At 37.1% G+C, this 15055-nt stretch overlaps 1 protein-coding gene across 1 annotated transcript in view; it reads left to right on the forward strand.

The window, feature by feature from the left end:
* SUGCT (succinyl-CoA:glutarate-CoA transferase) overlaps positions 1–14267 on the forward strand; it is a 295796-nt gene extending 281529 nt beyond the window's left edge. The window contains exons 13-14 of the mRNA XM_007462850.1: positions 13984–14086; positions 14235–14267. Coding sequence (XP_007462912.1) covers positions 13984–14086; positions 14235–14267 — 136 coding nt within the window. The remainder of the gene's footprint in view (positions 1–13983; positions 14087–14234) is intronic.
* The last annotated feature ends 788 nt before the right edge of the window (positions 14268–15055 follow it).

The following is a 15055-nucleotide window of genomic DNA, read 5'->3' on the forward strand; positions in this document are numbered from 1 at the left end:
GTAATATGCAGTGGCTATATATTCTGACCATGTAGAAACATAAATATGGTATGTTAAGCATGAGGGTGGAAGTGGGGTAGCATAATCAAAATTTTTTACAGAATCATAACTGGTTTTGGTAGCATTAAGATAGTTATTCGAGATTATTGTTTATGTGCTGTAGAATAAAGCAAATGAGTAATCATGGGATATTCTAATTCTCTTATCACTTGAGAACCAGAATTATTCTAAGAATTCTGTAGACTGTAAATAAAAGTTTAAGGTAAATATCAATACAAAACTGGTCTAACATTCTTAATATAAAAGACCTTTTACACATTTATAAGAAAAAGGAAAACTCAACATATAATTGTTGGAAGAATATAATCAGGCATTTTATAAAGCAATATAAACAGATAGTCAAAAGCATTAGTTTTAGCATTTTGCCTTAATTTTTGTGTATGGTGTTAGGTAAGGGTCCAACTTCTTCATTCTTTTGCATGTAGATATACTATATCAGTTTTCCCAGCATCATTTGTTGAAAAAACTGTCCTTTCCCCCATTGAATGGCTTTGGCACTCTTGTCAGAAATCACTTGACCATAAATGTATGGGTTCATTTCTGGACTCCCTCTTCTATTCCATTAGTCTATATGTCTGTCTTTATGCCAATACCATACCCTTTTGATTACTGTAGATTTGTGGTAAGTTTTGAAATCACAAAGTGTGAGTCCTCTAGTTTTGTTCTTTTTTTTCAGGATTGTTTTTGCTATTTGGGGTCTCTTGAGGTTGTGTATTGAATTTTAGGATTGGTTTTTCTCTATTTCTGCAAAAAATCGTCATTGGGGTTTTAGGGATTCCATTGAATCTATAGGTTGCTTTGCGTAAATTGACATCTTAACAATATTAAGTCTTCCAATTCATGAACATGGCATGTTTCCACTTAACTTATGTCTAATTTCTTTCAGCAATGTTTTGTAATTTTTATTCAGGCTTAAAAAGGAAGAAAATAGGGCTTCCCTGGTGGCGCAGTGGTTGAGAGTCCTCCTGCCGTTGCAGGGGACACAGGTTCGTGCCCTGGTCCAGGAGGATCCCACATGCCGCGGAGCGGCTGGGCCTGTGAGCCATGGCCACTGAGCCTTTGCATCCAGAGCCTGTGCTCCGCAACAGGAGAGGCCACAACAGTGAGAGGCCTGCGTACTGCAAAAAGAAAAAAAAAAAAAAGGAAAAAAATAGGCTACAATGTGAATGAACCTTGAAGACATTATGTTAAGACACATATTATATGATTCCATTTATAAGAGGTACTTAAGAGTAGTCAAAATCATAGAGACAGAAAGTATAATGGTGGTTGCCAGGGATCGGAGGAAGGGAAGAATGGGGATTTATTGTTTAATAGGTATAGAATTTCAGTTTTACCAGATGAAAAGAGTTATGGGGACAGATGGTGGTGATGGCTGTACAACAATGTGAATGTATTTAATACCACTGAACTGTACACTTGAAACGGTTAAGATGGTAAATTTTATGTTATGCGTATTTTAACACAGTAAAAAGGGGAAAACACCATTGTGATCTCTTAAATTTTTAAGAAATATAAATTCATACAAATGCTAAAGGATATGCATAAATCAAAATTATTTCTGTGTGGTAAGGTTATAGTTGATTTTGTTTCTTTTGTGCCTTTTGACATTTAAATATTTTTCAACAATAATTATGTATTGCTTTATTAGTAGTCTTTTTTTTAAATAAATTTGTTTACTTTTACTTACCTATTTTTGGCTGTGTTGGGTCTTCGTTGCTGCGCACAGGCTTTCTCTAGCTGCGGTGAGAGGGGGCTACTCTTCATTGCGGTGCGCAGCCTTCTCATTGTGGTTGCTTCTCTTGTTGTGAAGCACAGGCCCTAGAGCGCACGGGCTTCAGTAGTTGTGGCATGTGGGCTCAGTAGTTGTGGCTCGCGGGCTCTAGAGCGCAGGCTCAGTAGTTGTGGCGCACGGGCTTAGCTGCCCCGTGGCATGTGGGATCTTCCCGGACCAGGGTTCAAACCCGTGTTCCCTGAATTGGCAGGCAGCGTCCCAACCACTGTGCCACCAGGGAAGTCCCTATTAGTAGTCTTTTACAAAGAGATCTTGATTCAAGAGGCTTATTTTTTGATATAAGGAGCCCTGGTGTGAGGTATTGCTGGACCTTGGCAGTGTGGGCAACTTTCCCGCATCATATTTGCAGTGATGCTGCTGAGGCTGTAGGGACAGTCACAGCAATGCTGGTCAGTCCAAACCATTATCATATATGATCCACCCTTCATTTAAAATCTGTGCAAAGCAGAACATGTTTTGGAACTGTGAGTGATCATTAGTATGGACCCAAATTATTAATGTGGTAATAATAATTAGTCTGACTCATAAGACATAGTGGCTGATCAGCTTAGTAAGTGTCCTGTTGTATTTAAGAGCAAGTTGTATGAAAAGTCCATAATGACCCTGCACTAGAAAGCAGTGGTTGGAGTCCCTGGATGGACTCTTTCACCATCTTTTGTGTGGCCTGTGAATCGACATGCAGACAAAGGAGAGAGCTAGTGAATACTAGCGGGGAAAAAAAAAAGATAACTTTAACCATAATTTATTAGTAATATGTAGAGATGAATTCCTAAGAGGAAATAAGGTCTAAGGAAATTACAGGAAATATTAAATCTGTGATTCTGTTTACGGTAGAAACGCTGACCAACAAATTCCAGCTGTTTCTCTGTGGGTTACAGAAGTGTCACAGGCCTATTTATAGTTGCTGCACTGTAGACTCCAGCCTGGTTGTTATGGAATCCCATTGGTTTGGTTTGGGTTTACTCAGATTTATCCAAAGACACATTTCCTATAGGCAATATATTTATGGAATGTAGCCCTGTACCAAATTTTTGTTTCTATAACTTCTGTTTCTTCCTGTTCCTGCCAAGTTGGCCTCCCCAGAAATGTTAGTGTAGTATTATTTATTTAACACTTATGTACCACTTAATTGTACAATTACACTGTTCTAAATACCTTCAAAGTATTAATTCATCTGATTCCTCATGACAAAATTATGAGCTAGATACTATTTCTTAAACGAACACAAAAACCAAAAACCTTAAAGGACAAAAATCATAATTTGTCTACATTAAAGTTAATTTTTTCTATATGAAAAAATAAATACTGATAAGCCAAAAGACAAGCTATAGTCTAGGAGAAGAAATTTGCAATGCATGTAACTAATAAAGGATTTGTATCTAGATTATGCAAATGTTTTTATAAGTCAATAAGGAAAGAAAAACAGTTCATCTTAAAAAGGGGCAAAGGATATGAAGAGGAAAGAAACAAAAGAAAAACAAAAGTCTAATAGCCTTTAAGCTTATGAAAAAATGCTTAATTTCTCCAGTTGGGAGAAATACAACGTAAAGTAACCATGAAATACCCTTCCACCTCTATCTGATTGGCAAAACTTTCTTCTGACCGTAAAAGTTGGTGAGAATATGGAGCATGGTAGAAGCAGGTATTGACATCAACCACATCGCAGAGCAGTTTGGCAAAATCGAAGACAGCTGACAATGTGCCTGCTTTATGACTCAGCAGTTCTACCTCTGTATATATACCTTGGGGAATCAATCCCATATGACCAAACAGAGAAATGTATAAGGTTCCATTGAAGCATTGTATGCAATAGTAAGAAATTGAAAACAATTGATCATTAATAGGAGAAAAGATAAATTGTGGAATATTCACACAGGGATGTGCCCAGTGGGTAAAATAAATGAGTCAAATCTATATGCATGCATATGTATAGATCTTGAAATTAAAATGTTCAATAAGAATAGCAAGTTGCAGGGTAAAGGTTAAAAACACACAACATGATACTTTATAATGCCTATGGATTCATCTTAACAGACACACACATATGTAATATAAGTGCAGTAGCATGAACAGAGAGATGCACAAGATCTCTAGGATGGTGGTTACTTCTGACATGAAGAAAAAGGGGAAAAAAGGTCAAGGAGAGGCACCAAAGGGGCTTTGCCTGTGTCTGTAACATTTTGTTTCTTAAAGATATGAAGCAAATATGCTAAGACTCATTAACAGTGTGAGTGGATGAGGGCACATAAGTATTTATGTTATTTCCTTCTTTATACTTTTCTATTCCTACACTTTTTGGCATATTTGAAATATTTCAGAACAGTAAAATAAATAAGTTTAATAATGTTTTTTGTATTTACTATATTTTTGCTTACTATCTTCTTCCTTTTTTTTTAACATCTTTATTGGAGTATAATTGCTTTACAATGGTGTGTTAGTTTCTGCTGTATCACAAAGTGAATCAGCCATACATATACATATAGCCCCATATCTCCTCCCTCTTGCCTCTCCCTCCCACCCTCCCACCCTCCCTATCCTACCCCTCTAGGTGGTCACAAAGCACCGAGCTGATCTCCCTGTGCTATAAACTAACTCTAGTGGCTAATACTCCTAAATTTTCTTTTAAAAATCTTTGGGGGGGAAATTCCCTGGTTAGGACTCTGCACTTCCACTGCAGGGGGCCTGGATTTTATCCTGGGGCTGGGAACTAAGATCCTGCATGCCACATGGGGTGGCCAAAAAAGAAAAAAAGAGACATTGAGTAAAATAGACAGTACTTGGAGAAGAAGAATACTTCAGAAACAACTATAATTTTAAAAAAAGTCTTTGGGAAGCATTGCTATGATATTGACATAAACTCATCCCAAAACTTTTATGTTATATGGACAGTATGTCTTTCCAAAGTTTTGTATTCACTTCTCACTGGCTTACAGAGTAATGGATTTTGTAATTCTCCAATGTTTTTGTTCAATCTCTGCAAGATATTTATTTAGCTTTCTGGGTTTTTCACAAAATTATTTTGAATTTAAAGACACAATTTTCTGGGTCTAGTTTTCTGTATATCAAGAAGGTGGTGTGTTAGGAGAGCTTTGTCTCCACTATCCTGGAGAGCCACCCTCATGGTCTAATAGGGGAGTCCACCATTGTAGTTGTATTTTATTTGTTTAAGGGGATGGAACTAATATGTGCAAATTGATGGGTTTTGGGTTTCGGGTGTATAAACATCCAAACTTATTTTCAAAACTCTGTAGTTGGCAAGTCCACAACTCTACCGTAGAGATAGTATAGCAACAAGACAGGTATACCTTTCTACTTATGCATAAATATACAAAACTTTTTTGAAAGTTGATTCGTATTTCCAATTATATGAAGAAATCATTGTGTGAATTAAGGAATACTTTTGTAACATAAAGTCATATTCTAATATGTTAGTATGTTACATTTGAATTTTCCTACAAAACCTCTATGAAAAGACAACTAACTGGACTCCAAATTGGAGCCCTGAATTTTTATGTGGGAAAATGCCAGGATTCAAAGATTTAGAATATTACCAAAGAATCTCCTTGAAATCCTTTTCTGTTCTGACCCAAAAGTGGGGAAGAGTTCATGAAACCAAGAGGGATATGATTTCATTTTTGCCCCACACTTACCCTATTTTCTGCTCCGGAAACTTGAAAAGTCATGGAGGAAAGTGTCATTGAGCATCTCGTAAAGTCTAGCAAGAGATAAGGGTAAAGAAAACCTTTCATTTGCTCCAAGTTGCTGTCATTGACTGTTTTTTTTTTTTTTTTAACATCTTTATTGGAATATAATTGCTTTACAATGTTGTGTTAGTTGCTGCTGTATAACAAAGTGAATCAGCTATATGTGTACCTATATCCCTATATCCCCTTCCTCTTGCGTCTCCCTCCCACCCTCCCCATTCCATCCCTCTAGGAAGGCACCAGATTTTGTCCAGGGAGCACCCTGGGCCTTTTAGGGAAATGAGGCCTTGTCCAGGTAAGGACACAGCATGAGCCATAGCAGGCATTTTCTTTTATTACTGATAGGAATCGAAGCCTTGGACTTTGTCTTAACCATTAGAATGAGGCAAAAATACAAGATCTTTAACTTCTGTGGCTTTTCCACAAGCTATATTGATGTTGGTACCTCTTTAAACTGTTTCAACCATGCTGATTGTTAGCCTGGTAAAATGTGTTTATTTTATTACTCCCTGCCTAGTTTGAAATCTCTGTATTGTCACTCCCTCGTATGGGATCTCTAAGTGTAATGAAGACTGATTGGGATTCCCGACATTGGTGTCATCACCAATCCCCCAGAGGCTTCAGTGCAAACACTGATATTTTCTAGAATAAGAAATGAATAAACAACAACAAAGTAACATGTTAATATATTTTAGAACTCCCAAAAGCTTAGACTTAAATTTTTAGAATTGAGAGATTATTGATATATATTATATATTATTAGTTTTAGGTGTACAACATAGGAATGATTTGATATTAGTATGCTTAGACCTTTATAATCAGAAAATATTTGAGCTATGATCAGCAAAAAATAGGAGTTGCTATATAAATTGTTAAAATTCCTTCCTTGGATTTGAAGTTATAGACATATTTTATTATTGTATTCATTTTTGTTATGTGACCTTACAACTAAGTAAATACCATTTTGAGTACTTACTACATGCTAGGTGATGTGCTAAGCAATTTACAACTGATTATAATTTCCTTAGAACAGAAGAGAAAATTGGAGCTCAGAGAAGTTAAACAATTTACTCATGGTCACAAAGTTAGGTGAGTTTAGGATTAAAAATCAGGCTTGTCTTTTCAATACATTATATTTATTGATTATCTTTTATAAATGGCAACAGTGATATTATAGTGAGATGAGCGCTGAGCCTGAAATGTGGACTTGAGTGTGAGTCTCAATTTTTTCATCTTCAAAATAAGAGTAATGAGTCCTTTCTCATGGAGTTCTTGAAAGGCTGAGATTAAAAAATGGCGGCCAATATTACGAGACCTTATCAGACCACAGGGTTGATCAGTTGTTGGTGGGAAGGAAGTCACGAATAGTTGGAACCCAGACAACTTACCCAGTATAGAGTTAACCTCCGTTCCTCCCCCATCTCTGGGGCAAACAGTAGCTGAATTGCCAATGGCCTAAGGGTGGCACTGTGTGCTAGATTTGACTGGATTGACGCTGACATCTAATGGGTCTACCCTACTGAAGGAGCATCGACAAAGACCAGTTCAAGACCTTACCAGCTTATAGCTTTGAGCCTTCTGATCCATACACTTCTGCTCAACTTTTCTGTGCCCTAGTTTCCTCAATCATGAGGATCATAAACCTCACCTCATGGGATTATGAGGACAAGAAATAATATATGCCAAGTATTTCTCATGGTGTCCAGTACATATTATCATATTATAAAAGGCTCTCAGTTAACAGTAGCACTAAGATACTGTACTGCCTTTTCAAGCCCTTTGTCGGACAGGACTTCAGCAGCACATCGCTCACAAAACTTTGTCTGATCTGCTCTCCTGTACTCTGTTGCCCAGGGTCAGGCAGTAGAAAGTGGTGGTTAACACATGAGCTTTGGACTCAGGATAGTCTTCTAGCTTGACTACTTCATGTTGATAAGAGTTGAAAAGGCTGCTTAAACTCTCTAAATCTCGGTTTGCTCCATCTTTAAAATGAGCATGATAATGGTGCCTGCCTAACAGGATTGTTATGAGAATTAAATGAAATAATGTGTGTAAACTGCTTAGCACAGAGCCTTGCAATCGGTAAATGTTTAATAAATGTTTGCTTTGATTTGAAAAAATTGTGAACGTTTTTAATTGATGTTTTTATTAAGGTCATATAGATAGGAGGTGCTGGGGCTGTGACTCAATCCCAAATCTATCCACATCTCATGCCTGTTCTATTGTAGCACACTTCTTGTGTTTGAATACTTCCAGTAGCAACTGCCAGTATGGTTCCTATTACTAGAAATATTTTCAATATACATAATATGATGACTTTGTAGGATCATAGAAAACAATAGATGATTTTTAAGATCTTTTGAATTCCTGGGATCTTATGATTCTCTGGATCATAGGAAGTCCCTAAATTGAAACATTATGTCTGAAGCATTTACTTGTAAATTGGTCTTTGGGAACTAGTGATCGATTTTCCATAAGACATACTTCTATACAGAATTTAGAGACCAGTGTAGAAGAAGAAGGAAAAGGAGGTGCTGTGATATTACATTTAAAGCTAAGGGCCTCGGGCTTCCCTGATGGCGCAGTGGTTGAGAGTCCGCCTGCCGATGCAGGGGACGTGGGTTCGTGCCCCGGTCCGGGAAGATCCCACACGCCGCGGAGCGGCTGGGCCCGTGAGCCATGGCCACTGCGCCTGCGCGTCCGGAGCCTGTGCTCCGCAACGGGAAAGGCCACAACAGTGAGAGGCCCGCGTACCACAAAAAAAAAAAAAAAAAAAAAAAAAAAATGCTAAGGGCCTCAAATTGTCTTCCTTCTCCCAGCCTCAGTATCTGAATAAAACTAGTCTCAGCAAGGTTTCAGGAGAAGATACTCCACCCCACTAATTCAGGCTAATGTGATTGAGATGAAACCGAGGGTAGTTATCAGTTAGCCATTGATAAATGGTGAATTGTGACCTGCCTTCACTGGTTAGGCTTACTTTGATTGTTTCTATAAAAGCTTGTATGTCCTCCGAGGGTCACATAGCCTGGGCAATAGGATGTTTGCCCAAGTTGTTTTTTAGGAACTTGGAGTCAGCTGTGTCCAGTTTGAGCTTGAGATGATTAAGACTGGTTAAGACCTCCCACCCTCCATTTGGGCATGTGCAAATGTCCATTCGGTGACCTTTTGATGTCTGAGGACCAAAATCTCCACCCTCACAGCATGCTAATGCTGCCGTTTTCTGAGCATGTCTCCCATGCAGAAACCTGTGGCTTGATTGCATCTGCACAGAGCAACGATTGCCTCTCCTTTTTCTTATCTCAAATTACCTTTCTCCATGCTCCCCCTGCCTCAGTTTTTATACCATAAATATCCCCAGCCCCTCGCCTTCAGGGAGACAGATTTGAGACTTTTCCCGTCTCCTGACTTGGATGCCTCAGGAATAAACCCTTTCTATGCTGCAAAGCTCATCGTCTCAGGGTTTGGCTTGCGGTGCACCAGGCAAACAAACAAGACCCTCTTATTCTTCCCAAATAGTCATATATTCATTCATTTAGCAAATATTGAGTGCCAACTGTAATTTAAGTTATGGGGCTGTAACAGTCAAGAAATCGTCTGTTTCTCTAGTGTGAGAGAAGATAATGATCTTTGGGAAGGAAATAGTTGGACAGATTTGAGACATATCTAAAATGAGTGATTTATGGAAAGGGGGAAAATTGGAGGCAGTAAGTTTTTAATCAACTATTGCCATAGTCCATGTGTGACGAATCAAGGGCTTGAACTGTGATAGTAATAGTGGGAATAGAGGAATAAAACTCTCCCTTCAGGCAAGGGAGAATATGAGGTTTATGGGGCAAATGGAAATTTTAATCATCCATGGGCAAGTCGTGTTTATGGGGATGATACTACATCTGAGTGGAAATATTCTATGGTAACTAGAAAAGGGGAACTGAGGAAAGGTCAGGGCTAGAAATAATAGATTTGGGTATCATCTGCATAGAGATGACAGGATTACTTAAGTGCTTAAAAGAAAGTGAAGAATATTGGGACTGGAAGGAAAAGGTAAAAGAATTTAATTAAAAAAAAACCAGAAATGGCCAAAGAGGTATTAAAAATCCAAGAAGGTATCATAGGACCTAAAGATAAGACAGCCAACAGCGTCAAATACTGCACAGAAAGCAAGTGGGATTCGGACTATGAACAGAATATTGGCAGACCCAAGTGGTCACTGGAGACCCTTGGAGACTGGGTAAGAAAAGGTGTTGGTGGCCAAGTCATATATCAGAGGCTCAAGCAGTAATGATAGATTGGAAACATAAATAGGATAGTAACAAAAAAGGGTAAGAATGCCTGGAAAACTTATTTTTTCAAACAAAAACTTATTATTTCTGGTTGACAGTAATATGGAAGATATTGATGGAGAGGCAGGTTTAAGAAGCATCAGAGGGAGACAGCATGGTGCCTCCTGTCAAGTTTCTTTTTCTCTAGTCTCATCGATATCCTTCCCTTCTCTGTATCAATGCTGATTATGTCAGTCCCCTACTGAAAGACCTCTCTTGGTTCCTCATTGCCAGTGGAAATCCAATATCCTTAGCATAGCTCACCAGATGCCTCACACTCTTGGTTCTAACCTCCCTTTTCCCTTTCCTCTTTTGCCGCTCAAGGCACAGGAGATTTCACATTCTTTCCAGATGGAGTCTTTGTACACATTGCTGCTTCTGCCTGGAAGATCCTTCTTCCCACCTTTCGCGTGGAGAATTCTAACTCATCCTTCAACACCTGGCTCAAATGTCACCTCATTTTTGAATGCTTTCCTGACTCCCCAGGCCCAGTGCAGGTCTCCCTCTTTGGTGCTTCGACTGCAAGTTGTTCATTCATATTTTTGTCTCAGCATCCTGCAGTGTAATTCATAAATTTTGATAGCTCTGTTCTCCATTAGACTATATGATCTCTGAATACGATGACTGTCTCTTTTTTATCATTGTAATCTCCATGACTGGCACACACAAAAAACACTTGCTAAAAGCATCAGGAATGAATGAGTGAGTATTAATGTAAAGAGATATATCATGAGGTATATAGGATGAAAGTGAAGAAGCATCTTAGTGCTAAGCGAAATAAGCCAGACACAGGAATACAGATACTGCATGATCTCACTTATGCGTGGAATCTAAAAAAAGTCAAACTCATAGAACGAGAGTGTAGAACAGTGGTTGCCAGGGGCTAGGGTGTGCGGGAGATTGGGAGATGTTGGTCAAAGGGTACAAACTTTCAGCTATAAGATGAAAAGTTCTGAGAATCGAATGTACAGTATTGTGATTATAGGTAATAATACTGTATCAAATACTTAAAGTTTGCTGAGAGTAGTTCCTAAGTGTTCTCACCACACACACACAAATGGTAACTGTGATAGTGGTAACTATTTCCCAATGTATATGTATGTTAAATCATCACATTGCTCACCTTAAAAAATCATGTTGTACAAATTAAATACATATGACTTTTATTTGTCAATCGTACCTCAAAAAAGTTGGGGTGGGGGAAGCTATCTGAATTTGAGCAAGTTAATTTCTCTGAACCTGAGTTTCCTATTGGTCAAAGGAGGATAATACTTACCTTATAATGTGCTTATGAGGATAAAATCTACAAAATATAGATCAAACAATTAATGACCAGCGTTTATTAATCATTAATGTTATAATTATTTTCAACTCCCACCTTCATGGCATGGATCTCTTATTAGTTGCTCTCTGGCCTTGGATTTGGCTGCAACTTTAATCCATTCTCAAAAGAGAAGAATTTTTGGTTCACTTTATAAGTTAAATTTTCATGTTAAGAAATTGAAACTCAAGTCTATCTTTAAGCAGCAGTTTTTTCATCTGCGTAAATGATGTAATCTGATTAATAATAACCATTTGGCATCAAGTGAATTCAACAAAAACCTAGAATTAAATATATGGGTTGATTTAATAAGTTTACAATTAAGTCTGAATTGTTTTATGAGTCTCCAAGGAACTTCCCAGAGGAGTCCCTAGCTTCGAGGCTTTACTACACTGGATCCAGGGACACCCTTCTTGTCTTATCTTTAGGATTGTGTTGCCCTGAGTGAGTTAAATCAGCTCTTTCCATTTTTTTTTTAGCAGAATTTTTGTGGTTCATATAAACAAGCACTTACAGCTTTTCTTGCGTAGATAAAGGAAAGGATTCTACATCAGATTTAGATCAAGAGATAGATTTTCAGAAGAAAATGATGGATGCGTCCTCTGGGAGTAACGGAATGCAGTGATGTTCGTCTCTGACTGATTGAGTTTAAGGCATTTGTGAACACTTCCACGCCCACACCCACTCAAATACACAAACAGTGGTCACAACTGCAGCTCCAGACGCTGCCTCTCTCCCCAGTCTCATATCCAAAGTGCATCCGTTGTTTTCCATAACATGAAATAAATCCCTCCCTTTTGCCCAGTGGTGAAAAGCTTATATAAATACTAAAACTTCAACTATTCCCCTGAGTTTTCTGTTGGCAAGCCTGCAGCTATGGGTTTGTTGAGATATTGACGTGCATTTTCTGTGCGGATCTTTCAGGCCACTTGGGTGAGTCCAGTGGTGATAAATTTATGTCTTGAAAATTCATCAGAGTAACCATTATAACACTCTGTTATGAAAACTTAAATAATTAACACCCTGATTTAAAAGGCTCCAGGTTCAAAGCACCTCTTTTATTCTTTCAACATATATCATTCTGGTGATATATATCTATATATATCTTAGCAAGTCTCCGCCAGGAGATGACTTTAATAGTCATTGAAAAGAAAATGTGGATGCGAAGAATTGACTAATTCAAAACATATAATCTTGCATTGTGGTGTTCCCATGAAAGAATATTTTTCAATATTTGAAGTGAAGTCTTTTATTGTGTACTAAATAGGGATAGTTAACATTACTGGGCCATAATTAATGTGTATAATGAAAAATCTTTATCATAATGGAAAGAAAAGGGGAAGGCATTATTTTTAAAGACAAAAATCAATGCCTGGTGTAGAGTAGACGCTCCTTAGGTGGTTGTAGAATAAGTGGATGTGTGAATAGGATTAATTATATTCCTAGTGAAATGTATACTACCTTCATTAAACATTTTTATCAGATTCTTATGTAAAAAATTTATGTGATTGAACATAGTTGTTCATATAGTAGTCTGTCTTTTAGAGTATGTTAATTCAGACTTCTTTTTTCTTTTTATCTATTAGATGGCAATTAGAGAAGTGTTCTCAAAGTATCGACACTTTTTAATCTTCTTTTTAAATAGTGGAAAAAGTGCATTTCTCTGACATAAATTCCCATAGAATCTGCTGATCTGAAATTAATTCTAGCTATGTCTGAGAGACCTGAGTAGAAGCCCGTGAATATTAACTATTTCTACTATACTTCCACTAGCTCTCCCATATTCGTGAAGCATTTTACTTGCTGCCAATAATTTACTGTAGCTAACGCTTTTTAAAAATTTCCTTTAACCTAGATTATTACCTAACTAAAAATAGTTTGCTATTTTAACAATTGTCAAATTCTTCATATATTGAGTGTTTATTTGTCTTTGAGGATCCAAGATTTTGTTTCTGTGCTCACTGTCTTAACAGAGAACTAAAAAAACAGTAAATCTCATTAATGAATTAGGTCTCCTTTCCTTAAGACCTAATAGAAAAAAGAAAGGAAATCAGATAAGCTTTTGTGTCTGTGAAGTCCAATTTTAAATTATAGTAAAAATAAAGGACTTGGATGAATTTGAGGGTGGTTGGCTAAATTGAGGTATTTGTCTTCACATGTCTCCATTTGTTCTAATTGGTAAACCACAGTGCAAGTAAATAAGTAATTAAGGTTTTTTTTAGGCCAGTGGTTGTGGCTGTTAATTCTGGTGTGCTTTAAGAGTAATGGAGGTAAAACATACAGCTTTCTTTTAAAACCAATTCATTAGTTTATTTTTTGTTTTGAGGAATAATTTAACATATCTCTGTCTATCTTAACCTCATATACTATTGCCTGAGACCTAAAAAACACTGCACAATGACGTTATGCTCAAAACTTCAGTAACATTATATTATCATCATTAAATTCATCAAGTGCTCAGTACCACATTTGAAGCTCAGTTAATACCATTTTCTACATAATCTCTCTTCTCCAAGGGTCTCTCTGTCAAAAAGTTCATAGGGTCAGAAATAGGAGGAATTTCAACTCTAATGGTGGATTTGCAAACAAGGTGATGGGAGTGGCTATTCTTATCACTTACAGGGCAACTCAGGTTGTTTCATATTGGCAACATTCTCTCAAAAGTAGGCACAAGGAAAGTTAAAGAAACATGTTTTTGTTGCTTTCAAAGAGGGCCACAGGAGAAAACAGGTTGTATACATTCTTTAGAGTATAAAAGTGCATCCTTTTTTGGTCTCTTCCTAGGTTTGAAGAAGAAATGACCAGCAAGTGGTTACACCTCTTCGAAGGCAGTGGAGTCCCGTATGGCCCAATTAACAACATGAAGAATGTGTTTGCAGAACCCCAGGTTTGTTTTTTGAAATTTTTAGTATGTTTCGGTTAAAACCACAAGAATTTGCCTCTCTTTTCTATCCAGACTGATTCATATAAGTGTACATTAGCCATTGATCTTGAGCTTAAGTCACATCACGTGATTTTTTACTCTTATGTTAAAGTGTGGGTCTGAAATAAAAATAATCAGAATTTAGCACTGGCAGCCTACAATCATACTTTCATATGTATCTGATCGAACATATTTCTTCAGCAGCCATAAAGTATCCAAGGTCAGGGCATGGGTTTTTCCTGAAAAATAGAAATATAGACAATTGAAAGGTTGGAGTCAGGCACTCAGACATCATTCTCTGCAGAAAGAAATGGGAGGACCTTCACAGCTATAGTTGCCCTCTCATCGTATGGCTGTCATAAAATGTACAAAGCAAGTCATCATTAATTCTGCTGATGAGAAGCTTTTTTTTTTTTTGAGGCTTTTTATATGCCTTGATTAATGTGCATTATTTGTGAAGAATAAATGTACTTGAATAGAGATTTGTGCTGTACATCGCGTACAGACTCCTTCTTGGGGTACAGAAATAAGGATCATCTGAAAAAGTATTTCTTCTATAACATTGTTCAAATGATTTTTTTTAGATAATGTCAAATTAATAAGTTTTGATTTTATTACTTTAATCAGTATCACTGCAAGCAATTTACCATTTCTCAGATTCACATATTAATCCCACAATGTAGAGGAACTGCCTTTTTCTATGAAACTTTCACTGTGATTATTCATGTATGTGTCAGCTTCCATCATTTCAAAATTATAGTTTTTCTCTTTATTCTTTTCATTTTTTATAGTGGTAGATTTTTCTTTGAAATGAATTGTTGAAAATGGAATATACTTTTTTAAGGGAGAAAAATGACCTAATTCTAACTTTGGTACCTTCATGTTGCATGAATATCTGTTTAAAGGATAATTGAACTGTGTTCAATTCAATGA

The sequence above is a fragment of the Lipotes vexillifer genome, unplaced genomic scaffold (assembly GCF_000442215.2).
Source record: "Lipotes vexillifer unplaced genomic scaffold, Lipotes_vexillifer_v1.1 scaffold548, whole genome shotgun sequence".
In the NCBI taxonomy this organism is placed as follows: domain Eukaryota; kingdom Metazoa; phylum Chordata; class Mammalia; order Artiodactyla; family Lipotidae; genus Lipotes; species Lipotes vexillifer.